Source organism: Patagioenas fasciata, chromosome 33 (assembly GCF_037038585.1).
Source record: "Patagioenas fasciata isolate bPatFas1 chromosome 33, bPatFas1.hap1, whole genome shotgun sequence".
NCBI classification, from domain to species: Eukaryota; Metazoa; Chordata; class Aves; order Columbiformes; family Columbidae; genus Patagioenas; species Patagioenas fasciata.
The window spans coordinates 1534403-1552858 of record NC_092552.1 but is presented as its reverse complement, the minus strand read 5'-3'; the positions used below and the strand labels follow the sequence as shown (position 1 = coordinate 1552858).

Below are 18456 nucleotides of genomic sequence, written 5' to 3'. Positions count from 1 at the left end.
GTTCCCCCAGTACCAGCTCTCAGTGCTCCCAGTGCTCCCCAGTTCCCCCAGTACCAATTCCCACTGCTCCCTAGTTCCCCTAATGCCAGCTCCCAGTGCTCCCAGTGCTTCCCAGTTCCCCCAATACCATCTCCCAGTGCTCCCCAGTTCCCCCAGTACCAGCTCCCAGTGCTCCCCAGTTCCCCCAGTGCCAGCTCCCAGTGCTTCCAGTTCCCCCAGTGCCAGCTCCCAGCGCCCCCAGTGCTCCCAGTGCTCCCCAGTTCCCCCAGTGCCAGTTCCCAGTGCTCCCAGTGCTCCCCAGTTCCCCCAGTACCAGCTCTCAGTGCTCCCCAGTTCCTCCAGTACCAGCTCCCAGTGCTCCCAGTGCTCCCCAGTTCCCCCAGTACCAGCTCCCAGTGCTCCCCAGTTCCCCCAGTGTTCCCCAGTGTTCCCCAGTTCCCGCAGTACCAGCTCCCAGTGCTCCCAGTGCTTCCCATTTCCCCCGGTGCCAGATCCCAGCGCTCCCAGATCCCCCAGTACCAGCTCCCAGTGCTCCCCAGTTCCCCCAGTACCAACTCCCAGTGCTCCCAGTGCTCCCCAGTTCCCCCAGTACCCGCTACTGATACTTCCTGGTATTCCCAGTGCTCCCAGTACCAGTTCCTGATGCTTCCCAGTTCTCCCAGTGACCCCAGTGCTTCCTGGTGCAAACTCTCAGTATCAGCTCCCAGTACTCCCAGTGCTCCCAGTACCGGGTCCCAGTGCTCCCAGTACCCCCTGGTACCACTTCCCGCTATTCCCAGTGCTCCCAGTACCAGTTCCTGGTATTCCCAGTGCTCCCAGTACGGGTTCCCGGTGCTGCCCAGTGTTCCCAGTACGAGCTCCTGGTGCTCCCAGTGCCCCCAGTACAAGCTGCCCGCGCTCCCAGTACCAATTCCCAGTATTCCCAGTGCTCCCAGTTCCAGTTCCTGGTATTCCCAGTGCTCCCAGTACCGGTTCCCGGCACTCCCAGTGCTCCCAGTTCCAGTTCCTGGTATTCCCAGTGTTCCCAGTACCAGTTCCCAGTACTCCCAGTGCTCCCAGTACACGTTCCCGCTACTCCCAGTACTCCCAGTGCCCCCGCTCACCTCATACTGGTGCCGCTGCTGCCGCGCTGTGTCCGGACCCTTCCGGTGGTCCTGGCGCTGGCCACGCCCTTGGCCACGCCCCCGGCCGCGCCCGACCACGCCCCTCCGCCAGGCCACGCCCACTCCCGGTGGGGCAGAGTTGCTCCCCGCTTTCTTAAAAGGGTAAGGGCGGCGGAATGAGGGGGGCTCGCTCCTTCTTAAAAGGGCAACGGGTGGTGCAGGTTCACGGTGCCGGTTTCCCGGTGTCGGTGCCGGTTTCCAGTGCCCGGTGCGGGTTCCCAGTGCCCGGTGCCCATTACCGGTGCTCGGTACCAGTTCCCAGTGCCCGGTACCCGCTCCCGGTGCCGGTGCCAGTTCCCGTTGCCCGGTACCAGTTCCCAGTGCCCGCTACCAGTTCCCGGTGTTGGTGCCGGTTCCCAGTGCCCGGTACCCATTCCCGGTGCCGGTTCCCAGTGCCCGGTACCAGTTCCCAGTGCCCGGTACCCGCTCCCGGTGTTGGTGCCGGTTCCCGGTGCCGGTTCCCCGGTGTCGGTGCCCGTTCCTCGGTGCCGGTACCAGTTCCCAGTGCCCGGTACCCATTCCCGGTGTCGGTGCCCGTTCCCCGGTGCCGGTACCAGTTCCCAGTGCCCGGTACCAGTTCCCGGTGTCGGTGCCCGTTCCCCGGTGCCGGTGCCAGTTCCCGTTGCCCGGTACCAGTTCCCGGTGTCGGTGCCCGTTCCCCGGTGCCGGTGCCAGTTCCCGTTGCCCGGTACCAGTTCCCAGTGCCCGGTACCCTGTATCGGTACCCAGTGCCGGTTCCCAGTGCCCGGTGCCGGTACCCGGTGCCGGTTCCCGGTCCCCGGTTCCCATCTCCCCGGTCCGGCCCCGCCCCCGGCCCCGCCCCGGCCCCGCCCTCGCCGCCGCCGCCGCCGCCGCCCTTTGTCCGCCGCCGCGGGCCCCGCCATGGCCCCGCGGTGATGCGGATACCGGGACCGGGCGGAACCGGGAGCCCCATGCGGGGGCCGCCGCCGCCATGGGGCAGGTCCTGGGCTTCGCCCACTGCAGTACGGACCGGTACCGGGAACAGGGAGGGGAGGCGGCGGCACCGGGAGAGGCCCGGGGATGAGGGGAGAGGGATGAGGGGAGCGAGGGTGGGGTAACGGGAATGAGGGAACCGGGGGATAACGGAGATGGAGATGCCGGGGGGTACCGGGGATGGGGATAATGGGGATGTGGGTACCGGGGGGTGCGGGGGGATAACGGGGATGGGGGAACAGGGGAATAACGGGGATGGAGGTGCCGGGGGATAACGGGGATGGAGGAACCGGAGGATAACGGGGATGGGGGAACCGGGGGATAACGGGGATGGGGGAACCGGGGGATGGGGGAACCGGGGATGGGGATAATGGGGATGTGGGTATCGGGGGGGTACCGGGGATGGGGATAACGGGGATGGGGGTACCGCGGGGTACCGGGGATGGGGGTACTGGGGGATAACGGGAATGGGGATACAGGGGGATAACGGGGATGGGGGTACCGGGTGATGCCGGGGATGGGGGTACCAGGAGATAACGGGAATGAGGATACCGGGGGATAACGGGGATGGGGTACCGGGTGATGCCGGGGATGGGGGTACCGGGGGGTACTGGGGATGGGGATAACGGGGATGGGGGTACCGGGGGTATCGGGAATGGGGGAACCAGGGGGTACCGGGGATGGGGATAACGGGGATGGGGATAACGGGAATGGGGGTACCGGGGGGTACCAGGGATGGGGGAACCAGGGGGTACCGGGGATGGGGATAACGGGGATGGGGGTACCGGGGGTATCGGGAATGGGGGAACCAGGGGGTACCGGGGATGGGGATAACGGGGATGGGGATAACGGGAATGGGGGTACCGGGGGGTACCAGGGATGGGGATAACGGGAATGGGGGTACCGGGGGTACCGGGGATGGGGGAACCAGGGGGTACCGGGGATGGGGATAACGAGGATGGGGCAACCGGGGATGGAGATAACGGGAGGGGCTGGGGATGGGGACACCGGTGGAGGAGACACCGGGCCAGGGCGTGGCCGGGGGGGCGGGGACACGGACACCGGGCCAGGGCGTGGCCAGGGGAGGGGACACGTCGGGACACGTGTCCCCAATCCCCGGTCCCTCTGTCCCCCCTGTGTCCCCTCTTTCCCCCCGTGTCCCCTCTGTCCCCCCCCCCATATCCCCTCTGTCCCCATGTCCCCTCTGTCCCCCCCCATGTCCCCTCTGTTCCCCCTCGTGTCCCCTCTGTCCCCATGTTCCCTCTGTCCCTCCCCGTGTCCCCTCTGTCCCCCCCATGTCCCTTGTCCCCCCCCCAGAAGAAGCTCCATCCACGGCCTCCACCACCCCGGACTCCACGGAGGGTAAGTGGGACCCCCCCCCCCCCCAATTTTGGGGACATGGGGGGGGCCCTCAGCCCCCTCTTGACCCCCCCAAAAAATCCCCCCCCACCCCCCAAAAGGTGGCAACGAGGAGCCGGATTTCTCAGAACTGGGGGGGTCACTGGACCCCCCCGAGGAGGAAGAAGAGGATGAGGATGAAGCCACGGGGGGGCCAACAGGGGGGCCCGGACTTTGGGGACCCCCCCGGGAACTCACTTTCTCCTATATCGCTTTTAAAGGGGGGGGGACACCCCGACGTCGGGGGCGCCCCCCCCAATCCCGCTTGAGTTCGGGGTCCCCCCGGAAGTCGGAGCCGCCCCCCCCCCCAACAAGGACCCCCCCAAAACGGCCCGAGGAGCCTCCGCCCCCCCCCCCCCGCGGGGGAGTTGGAAATGGGGGGGGTGCTGTTGGATTGGGGGGGGCCGGAAGTTGAGGAGCCCCCCATGAGACTGGGTATGGGGGGGGACAACACACATTGGGGTGATGGGGGGACCCGGGGGGGGGATTTGAGGGGAGCGGGGTTCGGGGGTCCCAGGGGGAGCCGGGACCAATGGGGGGACCCGGGGGGGGCGGGGCAATTGGGGGGTCAGGACCAATGGGGGGAGCTGGGGGGGCGGGGACAACTGGGGGGTCGGGACCAATGGGGGGACTCGGGGGGGGCGGGGATAATTGGGGGGTCGGGACCAAAGGGGGAGTGCCGGGGGGGGGTCCTCAGGGACAATGGGGGACCCTGGAGTGGGGGGGGTGTTGGGGACAATGGGGGGACCTGGGGGTGTCGGGGACAATAGGGGTGTCCCCAAGTGTCCCCTGACCCCCACACTCCCCCTGTCACCCCGCAGGGCCCCCCCCCCCTGCCCACGCCCCCCCCCGCGCCCCCTCCGGTCCCCCCCAAAATCCCGGAGCCGCCCCCAGCCCCTCCCGACCAATCAGCGAGTCCGCTTGGAGCTGATGGATGGGGTGAGTGACCAATCAGGAGCCCCGGGGACATTGCGGGGGGGTGGGGACAGGTGGCGGGGGGGGGGGGTCCGGTTGCAGGGTGGACCCAGGCGTCCGGGCGGGATTGGCGGCTAAAAATAGGGGTGACCCCCCCCCCCCCCGAAGTGTCCCCCCCCGATTCCCAGCAGCACCCGCGGGAGCCATGGAGGGGACAGGTGGGTGCGGGGGGGACTGGGAGGCACTGGGGGGGATACTGGAAGGCACTGGAGAGAATACTGGGGACACTGAGGGGGTTACTGGAAGGCACTGGAGGGGATACTGGGAAGCACTGGGTCGGATACTGGAAGACACTGGGGGCACTGGGGGGGATACTGGGGGTACTGGGGGGTATTGGGAAGTACTGGGAACTACTGGGGGGGATACTGGAGGCACTGGGAAGCACTGGGGGGATACTGGGAGGCACTGGAAAGGATAACAGGGGCACTGGGAGACACTCGGCGGGATACTGGAAGACACTGGCGTGGATACTGGGGACACAGGGGAGGCACTGGGGGGCACTGGGATGCACTGGGGGGAATACTGGGAGACACTGGCGTGGGTACTGGGGGCACAGGGGGGGATACTGGGAGATACTGGGGGGCACTAGGGGTCACTGAGAGGCACTGGGGGGGATACTGGGAGACACTGGGGTGGGTACTGGGGGCACAGGGGGGGATACTGGGGGGCACTGGGATGCACTAGGAAGCACTGGGGGGGATACTGGGAGGCACTGGTGTGGACACTGGGGGTACTGGGGGGCACTGAGATGCACTGGGAGGCACTGGGGGGGATACTGGGAGACACTGAGGTGGGTACTGGGGACACTGGGAGGCACTGGGGGACACTGGGAGGCACTGGGGGGCACTGAGATGCACTGGGAAGAACTGGGGTGGATACTGAGGGACACTGGGGTGGATACTGGGGGCACTGGTGTCCATACTGGTGTCCATACTGGTGTCCATACTGGTGTCCATACTGGTGTCCCCGCAGTGTGGCGGTTGCTGTACTGGGAGGCGCCGGGGCGCTTGGTGCTGGTGTTACTGGGGACACTGGGAGACACTGGGGGGGGATACTGGGGGCACTGGGGTGGGTACTGGGGGCACTGGGGGGGACACTGGGGGGCACTGGGGGCACTGGGGGGGACACTGGGGGGCACTGGGAGGCACTGGGGGGCACTGAGATGCACTGGGAAGAACTGGGGTGGATACTGAGAGACACTGGAGTGGATACTGGGGGCACTGGTGTCCATACTGGTGTCCATACTGGTGTCCATACTGGTGTCCCCACAGTGTGGCGGCTGCTGTACTGGGAGGCGCTGGGGCGCTTGGCGCTGGTGCTGCTGGGGACACTGGGGACACTGGGAGTTACTGGTGTCCATACTGGGAGCACTGGTGCCCATACTGGTGTCCATACTGTGTCCCCACAGTGTGGCAGCTGCTGTACTGGGAGGCGCCGGGGCGCTTGGCGCTGGTGTTACTGGGGACACTGGGAGGCACTGGGGGGGATACTGGGGGCACTGGGGGGGATACTGGGAGACACTGAGGTGGGTACTGGGGACACTGGGAGGCACTGGGGGGCACTGAGATGCACTGGGAAGAACTGGGGTGGATACTGAGAGACACTGGAGTGGATACTGGGGGCACTGGTGTCCGTACTGGTGTCCATACTGGTGTCCCCGGTGTCCCCGCAGTGTGGCGGTTGCTGTACTGGGAGGCGCCGGGGCGCTTGGCGCTGGTGTTACTGGGGACACTGGGAGGCACTGGGGGGGGATACTGGGGGCACTGGGGTGGGTACTGGGGGCACTGGGGGGGACACTGGGGGGCACTGGGGGCACTGGGGGGGACACTGGGGGGCACTGGGAGGCACTGGGGGGCACTGAGATGCACTGGGAAGAACTGGGGTGGATACTGAGAGACACTGGAGTGGATACTGGGGGCACTGGTGTCCATACTGGTGTCCATACTGGTGTCCATACTGGTGTCCATACTGGTGTCCCCACAGTGTGGCGGCTGCTGTACTGGGAGGCGCTGGGGCGCTTGGCGCTGGTGCTGCTGGGGACACTGGGGACACTGGGAGTTACTGGTGTCCATACTGGGAGCACTGGTGCCCATACTGGTGTCCATACTGTGTCCCCACAGTGTGGCAGCTGCTGTACTGGGAGGCGCCGGGGCGCTTGGCGCTGGTGTTACTGGGGACACTGGGAGGCACTGGAAGGGGATACTGGGGGCACTGGGGGGGATACTGGGAGACACTGAGGTGGGTACTGGGGACACTGGGAGGCACTGGGGGGCACTGAGATGCACTGGGAAGAACTGGGGTGGATACTGAGAGACACTGGAGTGGATACTGGGGGCACTGGTGTCCGTACTGGTGTCCATACTGGGAGCACTGGTGCCCATACTGGTGTCCATACTGGTGTCCCCGCAGTGTGGCAGCTGCTTTACTGGGAGGCGCCGGGGCGCTTGGCGCTGGTGTTACTGGGGACACTGGGAGGCACTGGGGGGGGATACTGGGGGCACTGGGGTGGGTACTGGGGGCACTGGGGGGGACACTGGGGGGCACTGGGGGCACTGGGGGGGACACTGGGGGGCACTGGGAGGCACTGGGGGGCACTGAGATGCACTGGGAAGAACTGGGGTGGATACTGAGAGACACTGGGGTGGATACTGGGGGCACTGGTGTCCGTACTGGTGTCCATACTGGTGTCCATACTGGTGTCCATACTGGTGTCCCCGCAGTGTGGCAGCTGCTTTACTGGGAGGCGCCGGGGCGCTTGGCGCTGGTGTTACTGGGGATACTGGGAGGCACTGGGGGGGGGATACTGGGGGCACTGGGGTGGGTACTGGGGGCACTGGGGGGGACACTGGGGGGCACTGGGAGGCACTGGGGGGGATACTGGGAGACACTGAGGTGGGTACTGGGGACACTGGGAGGCACTGGGGGACACTGGGAGGCACTGGGAAGAACTGGGGTGGATACTGAGAGACACTGGAGTGGATACTGGTGTCCATACTGGTGTCCATACTGGTGTCCATACTGGTGTCCATACTGGTGTCCCCGCAGTGTGGCAGCTGCTGTACTGGGAAGCGCCGGGGCGCTCGGCGCTGGTGTTACTGGGGACACTGGGAGGCACTGGAAGGGGATACTGGGGGCACTGGGGGGGATACTGGGAGACACTGAGGTGGGTACTGGGGACACTGGGAGGCACTGGGGGGCACTGAGATGCACTGGGAAGAACTGGGGTGGATACTGAGAGACACTGGGGTGGATACTGGGGGCACTGGTGTCCATACTGGTGTCCATACTGGTGTCCATACTGGTGTCCATACTGGTGTCCCCGCAGTGTGGCGGTTGCTGTACTGGGAGGCGCCGGGGCGCTTGGCGCTGGTGTTACTGGGGACACTGGGAGGCACTGGGGGGGGATACTGGGGGCACTGGGGTGGGTACTGGGGGCACTGGGGGGGACACTGGGGGGCACTGGGGGCACTGGGGGGGACACTGGGGGGCACTGGGAGGCACTGGGGGGCACTGAGATGCACTGGGAAGAACTGGGGTGGATACTGAGAGACACTGGAGTGGATACTGGGGGCACTGGTGTCCATACTGGTGTCCATACTGGTGTCCATACTGGTGTCCCCGGTGTCCCCACAGTGTGGCGGCTGCTGTACTGGGAGGCGCTGGGGCGCTTGGCGCTGGTGCTGCTGGGGACACTGGGGACACTGGGAGTTACTGGTGTCCATACTGGGAGCACTGGTGCCCATACTGGTGTCCATACTGGTGTCCCCGCAGTGTGGCAGCTGCTTTACTGGGAAGCGCCGGGGCGCTCGGCGCTGGTGTTACTGGGGACACTGGGAGGCACTGGAAGGGGATACTGGGGGCACTGGGGGGGATACTGGGAGACACTGAGGTGGGTACTGGGGACACTGGGAGGCACTGGGGGGCACTGAGATGCACTGGGAAGAACTGGGGTGGATACTGAGAGACACTGGGGTGGATACTGGGGGCACTGGTGTCCATACTGGTGTCCCTGGTGTCCCCGCAGTGTGGCGGTTGCTGTACTGGGAGGCACCAGGGCGCTCGGCGCTGATGCTTCTGGGGACACTGGGTGGCACTGGGAGGCACTGGTGTCCATACTGGTGTCCATACTGGTGTCCATACTGGTGTCCCCGTTGTCCCCGCAGTGTGGCGGTTGCTGTACTGGGAGGCGCCGGGGCGCTCGGCGCTGGTGCTGCTGGGGACACTGGGGACGCTGTGCTGCGTGGCGCGGTTCAGCGCGGTCACCGTGCTGTCCCACGCGGCGCTGGCCGTCCTGGCTGTCACCGCGTCCCTGCGCCTGCGCCGCGTCACCCTGCGCGTCCTGCGGAGACACCCGCCCCCGGGACCCCCCTGCCCGTGAGTCACCGCGGGGACAGCGCGGGGGTGGCATTGTCACCCAGTGGGGTGACACGTGGGATGGTGCTGTCACCCAGTGGGGTGTCGCTGTCACCCAATGGGATGTCACTGTCACCCAATGGGGTGTCACTGTAATCCAATAGGGTGATATGTGGGGGACACCTGAGGGATGTCACTGTCACCCAATGGGGTGTCACTGTCACCCAATAGGGTGTCACTGTTACCCAATGGGGTGTCACTGTCACCCAGTGGGGTGCCACTGTTACCCAATGGGGTGTACCTGTCATCCAATAGGGTGACATGTGGGGGACACCCAAGGGATGTCACTGTCACCCAATGGGATGTCACTGTCACCCAGCAGGGTGTCACTGTTACCCAATGGGGTGTACCTGTCATCCAATAGGGTGACATGTGGGGGACACCCAAGGGATGTCACTGTCACCCAGTGGGGTGTACCTGTAATCCAATAGGGTGACATGTAGGGGACACCCGAGGGATGTCACTGTCACCCAATGGGGGGTGACACGTGGGATGTCACTGTCACCCAGTGGGGTGTCACTGTCACCCAATGGGGTGTCACTGTTACCCAATGGGGTGTACCTGTCATCCAATAGGGTGACATGTTGGGGACACCCAAGGGATGTCATTGTCACCCAATGGGGTGTCACTGTCACCCAGTGGGGTGTACCTGTAATCCAATAGGGTGACATGTAGGGGACACCCAAGGGATGTCACTGTCATCCAATGGGGTGACATGCCTGGGGTGTCACTGTTACCCAATGGGGTGTCACTGTCACCCAGTGGGGTGTCACTGTTACCCAATGGGGTGTACCTGTCATCCAATAGGGTGACATGTGGGGGACACCCGACGGATGTCACTGTCACCCAATGGGGTGTCACTGTCATCCAATGGGGCGACACATGGGGGACACTCCTGGGGTGTCACTGTCACCCAATGGGGTGTCACTGTCACCCAACGGGGTGACACGCAGGGGACACTCCTGGGGTGTCACTGTCACCCAAGGGGTGAATGGCACTGTCCCCAAGGCACACAGTGGCCCTGAGTGGCCATGTCATCCCTGTCCTCACCATGTCCCCAGTGTCCCCATGTCCCCAGTGTCCCCCCCATGCTTCTGGTGTCCCCATGTCCCCAGTGTCCCCATGTCCCCAGTGTCCCCCCCATGCCCCTGGTGTCCCCATGTCCCCTGCATGCTCCTGGTGACCCCATGACCCCCATGTCCCCAGTGTCCCCCATGTCCCCAGCGTCCCCCCCATGTCCCTTGTGTCCCGAGTGTCCCTGTCCCCATTCTCCTGGTGTCCCATGTCCCCAGTGTCCCCTGTCCCCAGTGTCCCCCCATACTCCTGGTGGCCCCATGACCCCCATGGCCCCTCCATGCCCATGATGACCCCATACCCCTCATGTCCCCGGTGTCCCCTCCATGCCCCTGATGTCCCCATGTTCCCAGTATCTCCAGTGTCCCCCCTATGCCCCTGATGTCCCCATGCCCCTGATGTCCCCCCATGCTTCTGGTGTTCCCATGACCCCCATGTCCCCAGTGTCCCCATGTCCCCAGTGTCCCCATATCCCCAGTGGCCCCCCAATGCCCCTGATGTCCCCCCATGCTTCTGGTGATCCCATGACCCCCATGTCCCCAGTGTCCCCATATCCCCAGTGACCCCCCAATGCCCCTGATGTCCCCATGTCCCCAGTATCTCCAGTGACCCCCCAATGCCCCTGATATCCCTCCATGCTTCTGGTGTTCCCATGACCCCCATGTCCCCAGTGTCCCTATGTCCCCAGTGTCCCCATATCCCCAGTGACCCCCCAATGTCCCTGATGTCCCCATGCCCCTGATGTCCCCCCATGCTTCTGGTGTTCCCATGACCCCATGTCCCCAGTGTCCCCATATCTCCAGTGTCCCCCCTATGCCCCTGATGTCCCCATGCCCCTGATGTCCCCCCATGCTTCTGGTGATCCCATGACCCCATGTCCCCAGTGTCCCCATGTCCCCAGTGACCCCCCAATACCCCTGATGTCCCCATGCCCCTGATGTCCCTCCATGCTTCTGGTGTTCCCATGACCCCATGTCCCCAGTGTCCCCAGTGTCCCCATATCCCCAGTGACCCCCCAGTGCCCCTGATGTCCCCATGCCCCCAGCATCTCCAGTGTCCCCCCTATGCCCCTGATGTCCTCGTGCCCCTGATGTCCCCCCATACTTCTGGTGATCCCATGTCCCCCATGTCCCCAGTGTCCCCATATCCCCAGTGATCCCCCAATGCCCCCATGGCCCCCCATGCTTCTGGTGTTCCCATGACCCCCATGTCCCCAGTGTCCCCATGTCCCCAGTGTCCCCATATCCCCAGTGACCCCCCAATGCCCCTGATGTCCCCATGTCCCCAACATCTCCAGTGTCCCCCCTATGCCCCTGATGTCCCCATGCCCCTGATGTCCCCCCATGCTTCTGGTGATCCCATGACCCCCATGTCCCCAGTGTCCCCATGTCCCCAGTGACCCCCCAATGCCCCTGATGTCCCCATGCCCCCCTGACCCCCGTGTCCCCATGACCCACATGTCCCCCATGTCCCCAGTGTCCCCATGTCCCCAGTGTCCCCATATCCCCAGTGATCCCCCAATGCCCCCATGGCCCCCCATGCTTCTGGTGTTCCCATGGCCCCCATGTCCCCAGTGTCCCTATGTCCCCAGTGTCCCCATATCCCCAGTGACCCCCCAATGCCCCTGATGTCCCCATGTCCCCAGTATCTCCAGTGGCCCCCCAATGCCCCTGATGTCCCCCCATGCTTCTGGTGTTCCCATGACCCCCATGTCCCCAGTGTCCCCATATCCCCAGTGACCCCCCAATGCCCCTGATATCCCCATGTCCCCAGTATCTCCAGTGATCCCCCAATGCCCCTGATGTCCCTCCATGCTTCTGGTGATCCCATGACCCCCATGTCCCCAGTGTCCCCATGTCCCCAGTGACCCCCCAATGCCCCTGATGTCCCCCCATGCTTCTGGTGTTCCCATGACCCCCATGTCCCCAGTGTCCCCATGTCCCCAGTGTCCCCATGTCCCCAGTGACCCCCCAATGCCCCTGATGTCCCCATGTCCCCAGTATCTCCAGTGTCCCCCCAATGCCCCTGGTGTCCCCATGCCCCTGATGTCCCCCCATGCTTCTGGTGTTCCCATGACCCCCATGTCCCCAGTGTCCCCATATCGCCAGTGACCCCCCAATGCCCCTGATGTCCCCATGTCCCTGATGTCCCCCCATGCTTCTAGTGATCCCATAACCCCCGTGTCCCCAGTGTCCCCAGTGTCCCCATATCCCCAGTGACCCCCTCAATGCCCCTGATGTCCCCATGCCCCCCTGACCCCCGTGTCCCCATGGCCCCCATGGCCCCCATGGCCCTGGTGCCCCTGCTGTCCCCAGTGTCCCCACACGTGTCCCTCGTCCCCGCAGGGCGCAGGAGGGGCCGGTGGGGCTGAGCCCCGAGCAGCAGCAGCGCTGGGCCCGGCGCCTGGCGCGCCACGTTGTCACCGCCACCCGCACCCTCACCCGCCTCTTCCTGGTGCAGAGCGTCCCCGAGTCCCTCAAGGTGACCCGCACCGCGGCGGGGACATGGGGGACATGGGGACACTGGGGACATCAGGGGTGTGGGGGGGACAAGGGGGTCATGGGAGCATGTGGGACACCTGGGGCATGGGGACATCAGGGGCACAGAGTGGACACTGGGGACATGGGGACACTGGGGACACTGGGGACATCGGGATGTGGGTACATGGTGGTGTGGGGGACACTAAGGACATGGGGACACTGGGGACGTGGGGGACATTGGGGGCATGGGGACACTGGGGACATGGGGACATCAGGGGTGTGGAGGGGACAAGGGGGTCATGGGAGCATGGGGGACACCTGGGGCATGGGGACATCAGGGGCACGGGGTGGACACTGGGGACATGGGGACACTGGAGACATGGGGATATGGGTACATGGTGGTGTGGGGGACACTGGGGACATGGGGACACTGGAGACATGGGGATGTGGGTACATGGTGGTGTGGGGGACACTGGGGACATGGGGACACTGGAGACATGGGGATGTGGGTACATGGTGGTGTGGGGGACACTGGGGACATCGGGATGTGGGGGACATTGGGGGCATGTGGACACTGGGGACATGAGGACATCAGGGGTGTGGGGGGGACACTGGGGACTTGGGGGTCATGGGGACATGGGGACATCAGGAGCATGGGGGGCACACTGGGGACATCAGGGGCACGGGGGTGACACTGGGGCATGGGGGACATTGAGGGCATGGGGACACTGAGGACAAGGGGACACCGGGGGTGTGGGGGGGACACTGGGGACGTGGGGGGTAAGGGGGACACTGGGGACATCAGGGGTGTGGGGGAGACAAGGGGGTCATGGGAGCATGGGGGACACCTGGGGCATGGGGACATCAGGGGCACAGGGTGGACACTGGGGACATGGGGACACTGGGGACACTGGGGACATCGGGATGTGGGTACATGGTGGTGTGGGGGACACTGGGGACATGGGGACACTGGGGACGTGGGGGACATTGGGGGCATGGGGACACTGGGGACATGGGGACATCAGGGGTGTGGAGGGGACAAGGGGGTCATGGGAGCATGGGGGACACCTGGGGCATGGGGACATCAGGGGCACGGGGTGGACACTGGGGACATGGGGATGTGGGTACATGGTGGTGCGGGGGACACTGGGGACATGGGGACACTGGGGACATGGGGATGTGGGTACATGGTGGTGTGGGGGACACTGGGGACATCGGGATGTGGGGGACATTGGGGGCATGTGGACACTGGGGACATGAGGACATCAGGGGTGTGGGGGGGACACTGGGGACTTGGGGGTCATGGGGACATGGGGACATCAGGAGCATGGGGGGCACACTGGGGACATCAGGGGCACGGGGAGGACACTGGGGCATGGGGGACATTGGGGGCATGGGGACACTGGGGACAAGGGGACATCGGGGGTGTGGGGGGGACACTGGGGACATCAGGGGTGTGGGGGGGACAAGGGGGTCATGGGAGCATGGGGGACACCTGGGGCATGGGGACATCAGGGGCACGGGATGGACACTGGGGACATGGGGACACTGGGGACATGGGGATGTGGGGGACATTTTGGGCATGGGGACACTGGGGATAAGGGGACATCAGGGGTGTGGGAGGGACACTGGGGACGTGGGGGGCATGGGGGACATGGGGACACTGGGGAGATGGGGGGGGAAACTGGGGACATAGGGACACAAGAGGTGTGGGGGTGACACTGGGCACATGGGGACACTGGGGGCATGGGGACACTGGGGACGTGGGGTCACTGGGGTCATCAGGGGTGTGGGAGGGACACTGGGGACATGGGGGTCATTGGGGACATGGGGGTCATTGGGGCATGGGGGACACTGGGACATGGGGACACCAGAGAAGGGGGGGGACACTGTGGACATGGGGGGGACACTAGGGACATGGGGACACGGGCGCATGGGGCGGGAAACTGGGGACATGGGGACACTGGGGACATGGGGACATCGGGGTGTGTGGGGGGAAACTGGGGACATAGGGGGGACGCTGGGGTCATGGGGACATCAGGGGTGTGGGGGGGAAAATTGGGAACATAGCGGGGACACTGGGGACATCAGGGGTGTGGGGGGGACACTGGCGACATGGGGGGGACAGTGAGGACATGAGGACATCAGGGCTGTGGTGGGGACACTGGGGGCATGGGGGACACTGGGGCACAGGGGGAACATGGGGACACTGAGGGACATGGGGACATGGGTCCTGGGGGCCCAAGGAGGCTGGTGGCCCTGGGCGGGGGGGGACAAGCTTGTGGGGGGTGACAGGGAGGGTGACACCTGGGTGCCACCTCATTGTCCCAGTTCGCCTTCTTCTTCTACCTGCTGACCTACGTGGGGGCCGTGTGCAACGGGGTGACGCTGCTGGGAGCGGGTAGGGGACAGGGACGTCACCAAGGGGGTGGCACCGGGAGGGGGACGGGGGTGGCACTGGGAGGGGGACAGGGACGTCACCAAGGGGGTGACGCCGGCTTGGGGACAGCGGTGGCTCTGGGTGGGGGACAGGGAAGTCACCAGGGGGGTGGCACTGGGTTGGGGACAGTGGTGGCACTGGGAGGTCACCAAAGGGGTGGCACCAGGAGAGGGACAGGGAAGTCACCGGGGGGCTGGCACTGGGTTGGGGACAGTGGTGGCACTGGGAGGTCACCAAGGGGGTGGCACTGGCTTGGGGACAGTGGTGGCACTGGGAGGGGGACAGGGAGGTCACCAAGGGGGTGGCACTGGCTTGGGGACAGTGGTGGCACTGGGAGGTCACTAAGGGGGTGGCACTGGGTTGGGGACAGTGGTGGCACTGGGAGGTCACCGAGGGAGTGGCACTGGCTTGGGGACAGTGGTGGCACCGGGAGGGGGACAGGGAGGTCACCAAGGGGGTGGCACCGGGAGGGGGACAGGGACGTCACCAAGGGGGTGACGCCGGCTTGGGGACAGTGGTGGCACTGGGAGGGGGACAGGGAAGTCACTGGGGGGGTGGCACTGGCCTGGGGACAGTGGTGGCACTGGGAGGTCACCAAGGGGGTGGCACCAGGAGGGGGACAGGGAAGTCACCGGGAGGGTGGCACTGGCTTGGGGACAGTGGTGGCACTGGGAGGTCACCAAGGGGGTGGCACTGGGTTGGGGACAGTGGTGGCACTGGGAGGGGGACAGGGAGGTCACCAAGGGGGTGGCACTGGGAGGGGGACAGGGACGTCACCAAGGGGGTGACGCCGGCTTGGGGACAGTGGTGGCACTGGGAGGGGGACAGGGAAGTCACCAGGGGGGTGGCACTGGGTTGGGGACAGTGGTGGCACTGGGAGGTCACCAAGGGGGTGGCACCAGGAGGGGGACAGGGAAGTCACCGGGGGGCTGGCACTGGGTTGGGGACAGTGGTGGCACTGGGAGGTCACCAAGGGGGTGGCACTGGCTTGGGGACAGTGGTGGCACTGGGAGGTCACCAAGGGGGTGGCACTGGGTTGGGGACAGTGGTGGCACTGGGAGGTCACTAAGGGGGTGGCACTGGGTTGGGGACAGCGGTGGCACTGGGAGGGGGACAGGGAGGTCACCAAGGGGGTGACACCGGCTTGGGGACAGCGGTGGCACCAGGAGGGGGACAGGGAGGTCACCAAGGGGGTGGCACCAGGAGGAGGACAGGGAAGTCACCGGGGGGGTGGCACTGGGTTGGGGACAGTGGTGGCACTGGGAGGTCACCAAGAGGGTGGCACTGGCTTGGGGACAGTGGTGGCACTGGGAGGTCACCAAGGGGGTGGCACCAGGAGGGGGACAGGGAAGTCACCGGGGGGGTGGCACTGGCTTGGGGACAGTGGTGGCACTGGGAGGTCACCAAGGGGGTGGCACTGGCTTGGGGACAGCGGTGGCACTGGGAGGGGGACAGGGAGGTCACTGCAATGGGGGTGGCACTGGGCTGGGGACAGAGACATCGCCGCCATGGGGTGGCACCAGGATGGGAACGGGGATGGCAGGGGCATGGGGACAGGGATGGCATTGGTTTGGGGACAGGGATGGCACTGGGGTGGGGACAGAGGTGACATTGGTTTGGGGACAAGGTGGCACCAGGATGGGGACAGGGCCAGCTCTGGGATGGGGACAGGGGGGCAGGATGGGGACTCGGTGTGACAATGTCACCTCCTGTCCAGGTGTCATCTGCGCATTCACCTTCCCCGTGCTCTACCGGCACTACCAGGTATGGGGACACCAGGGGACATGGGGACACGGGGCCTGGAGAGGGCTGGGGACACCAGGTGACACCAGGGGACATGGGGACACCAGGGGACACCAGGGGACATGGGGACACCAGGCAACATGGGAGCTGGAGAGGGCTGGGGACACCAAGGGACACGGGGGGACACAGGGACACTGGGACACCAGGGGACATGGGGAGACCTAGGGACATGGGGACACGAGGGTTGGAGAGGGCTGGGGACACCAGGGGACACCGGGGGACATGGGGGGACAAGGGGGCTGGAGAGGGCTGGGGACACCAGGGGACACCAGGGAACATGGGGACACCAGGGGACATGGGAGCTGGAGAGGGCTGGGGACACCAAGGGACACGGGGGGACACAGGGACACTGGGACACCAGGGGACATGGGGAGACCTAGGGACATGGGGACACGAGGGTTGGAGAGGGCTGGGGACACCAGGGGACACCGGGGGACATGGGGGGACAAGGGGGCTGGAGAGGGCTGGGGACACCAGGGGACACCAGGGAACATGGGGACACCAGGGAACATGGGGACACCAGGGGACATGGGGGCTGGAGAGGGCTGGGGGCACCAAGGGACACAGGGGGACACAGGGACACCAGGGGACATGGGGAGACCAAGGGACATGGGGACACAGGGGTTGGAGAGGGCTGGGGACACCAGGGGACACTGGGGGACATGGGGGGACAAGGGGGCTGGAGAGGGCTGGGGACACCAAGGGACATGGGGGGACACGGGGACACAGGGGGACGTGGGCGGACAAGGGGGCTGGAGAGGGCTGGGGACACCAGGGGACACCAGGGGACATGGGGACATGGGGGCTGGAGAAGGCTGGGGACACCAGGGGTCACAGGGGGACACAGGGACACCAGGGGACACGGGGACACCAGGGGACATGGGGGGACATGGGGACACAGGGGCTGGAGAGGGCTGTGGACACCAGGGGACACCAGGGGACATGGCGGGATATGAGGGCTGGAGAGTTTGGGGACACCAGGGGACATGGGGTCTGGAGAGTTTGGGGACACGTGGGGACATGGGGGGACAAGGGGGCTGGAGAGGGCTGGGGACACCACGGGTTGTGGGGGGACACAGGGACACCAGGGGACATGGGGACACCAGGGGACATGGGGGCTGGAGAGGGCTGGGGACACCAGGGGACACCAGGGGACACGGGAGCTGGAGAGTTTGGGGATACAGGAGGACATGGGGGGACAAGGGGGCTGGAGAGGGCTGGGGACACCAGGGGACACCAGGGGACATGGGGGACATGGGGGCTGGAGAGTTTGGGGACACCAGGGGTCATGGGGGGACAAGGGGGCTGGAGAGTTTGGGGACACCAGGGGACACAGGGACACAGGGGCTGGAGAGTTTGGGGACACGCGGGGACAGGGGGACACAGCGTCCCCCTGTGCCACCCCCTCATGTCCCCAATTGTCCCCAAGGCCCAGATTGACCAGTACGTGAGTCTGGGAAGGAACCACTTGAGTCACCTCCGAGCCAGGTGAGGGGGGGACACGGGGGTGACATGGGAGGGACCCAGGCGTCCGGGCTCCCCATGTCACCCCATGTCCCCCCACCTTGTCACCCTGTGTCCCCCTCCCAGGTTCAAGGCCAAGCTCCCAAGTGCCAAAGCGAAGCCACAGTGACCCCCGCCATGTGTCCCCCGCCCCGAGGTGACAACCGGGGAGGGGACAATACTGGGGTCCCCCCACGTCCGTCCCACCCCCCCCGCGTGGGGGGTGACACTTTAATAAAGACTCTTGTGACAA

At 65.7% G+C, this 18456-nt stretch overlaps 2 protein-coding genes across 3 annotated transcripts in view; one reads left to right on the top strand and one right to left on the bottom strand.

Annotated features, from left to right (window-relative positions):
* VASP (vasodilator stimulated phosphoprotein) overlaps window positions 1-1935 on the bottom strand; it is a 13109-nt gene extending 11174 nt beyond the window's left edge. For both annotated transcript variants that reach the window (XM_065859416.2, XM_071800809.1), the window contains exon 1: window positions 1104-1935. In XM_065859416.2, the coding sequence (XP_065715488.1) occupies window positions 1104-1108 (5 nt within the window). In that variant the 5' untranslated portion in view covers window positions 1109-1935. The remainder of the gene's footprint in view (window positions 1-1103) is intronic.
* Window positions 1280-18456, top strand: RTN2 (reticulon 2). Its single transcript, XM_071800770.1, has 10 exons — window positions 1280-2156; window positions 3435-3479; window positions 3575-3925; window positions 4299-4454; window positions 8654-8864; window positions 12323-12458; window positions 14789-14858; window positions 16615-16661; window positions 18130-18188; window positions 18291-18456. Exons 1-10 carry the CDS (start codon window positions 1280-1282, stop codon window positions 18331-18333), a joined length of 1995 nt encoding a protein of 664 aa, XP_071656871.1. The 3' UTR covers window positions 18334-18456.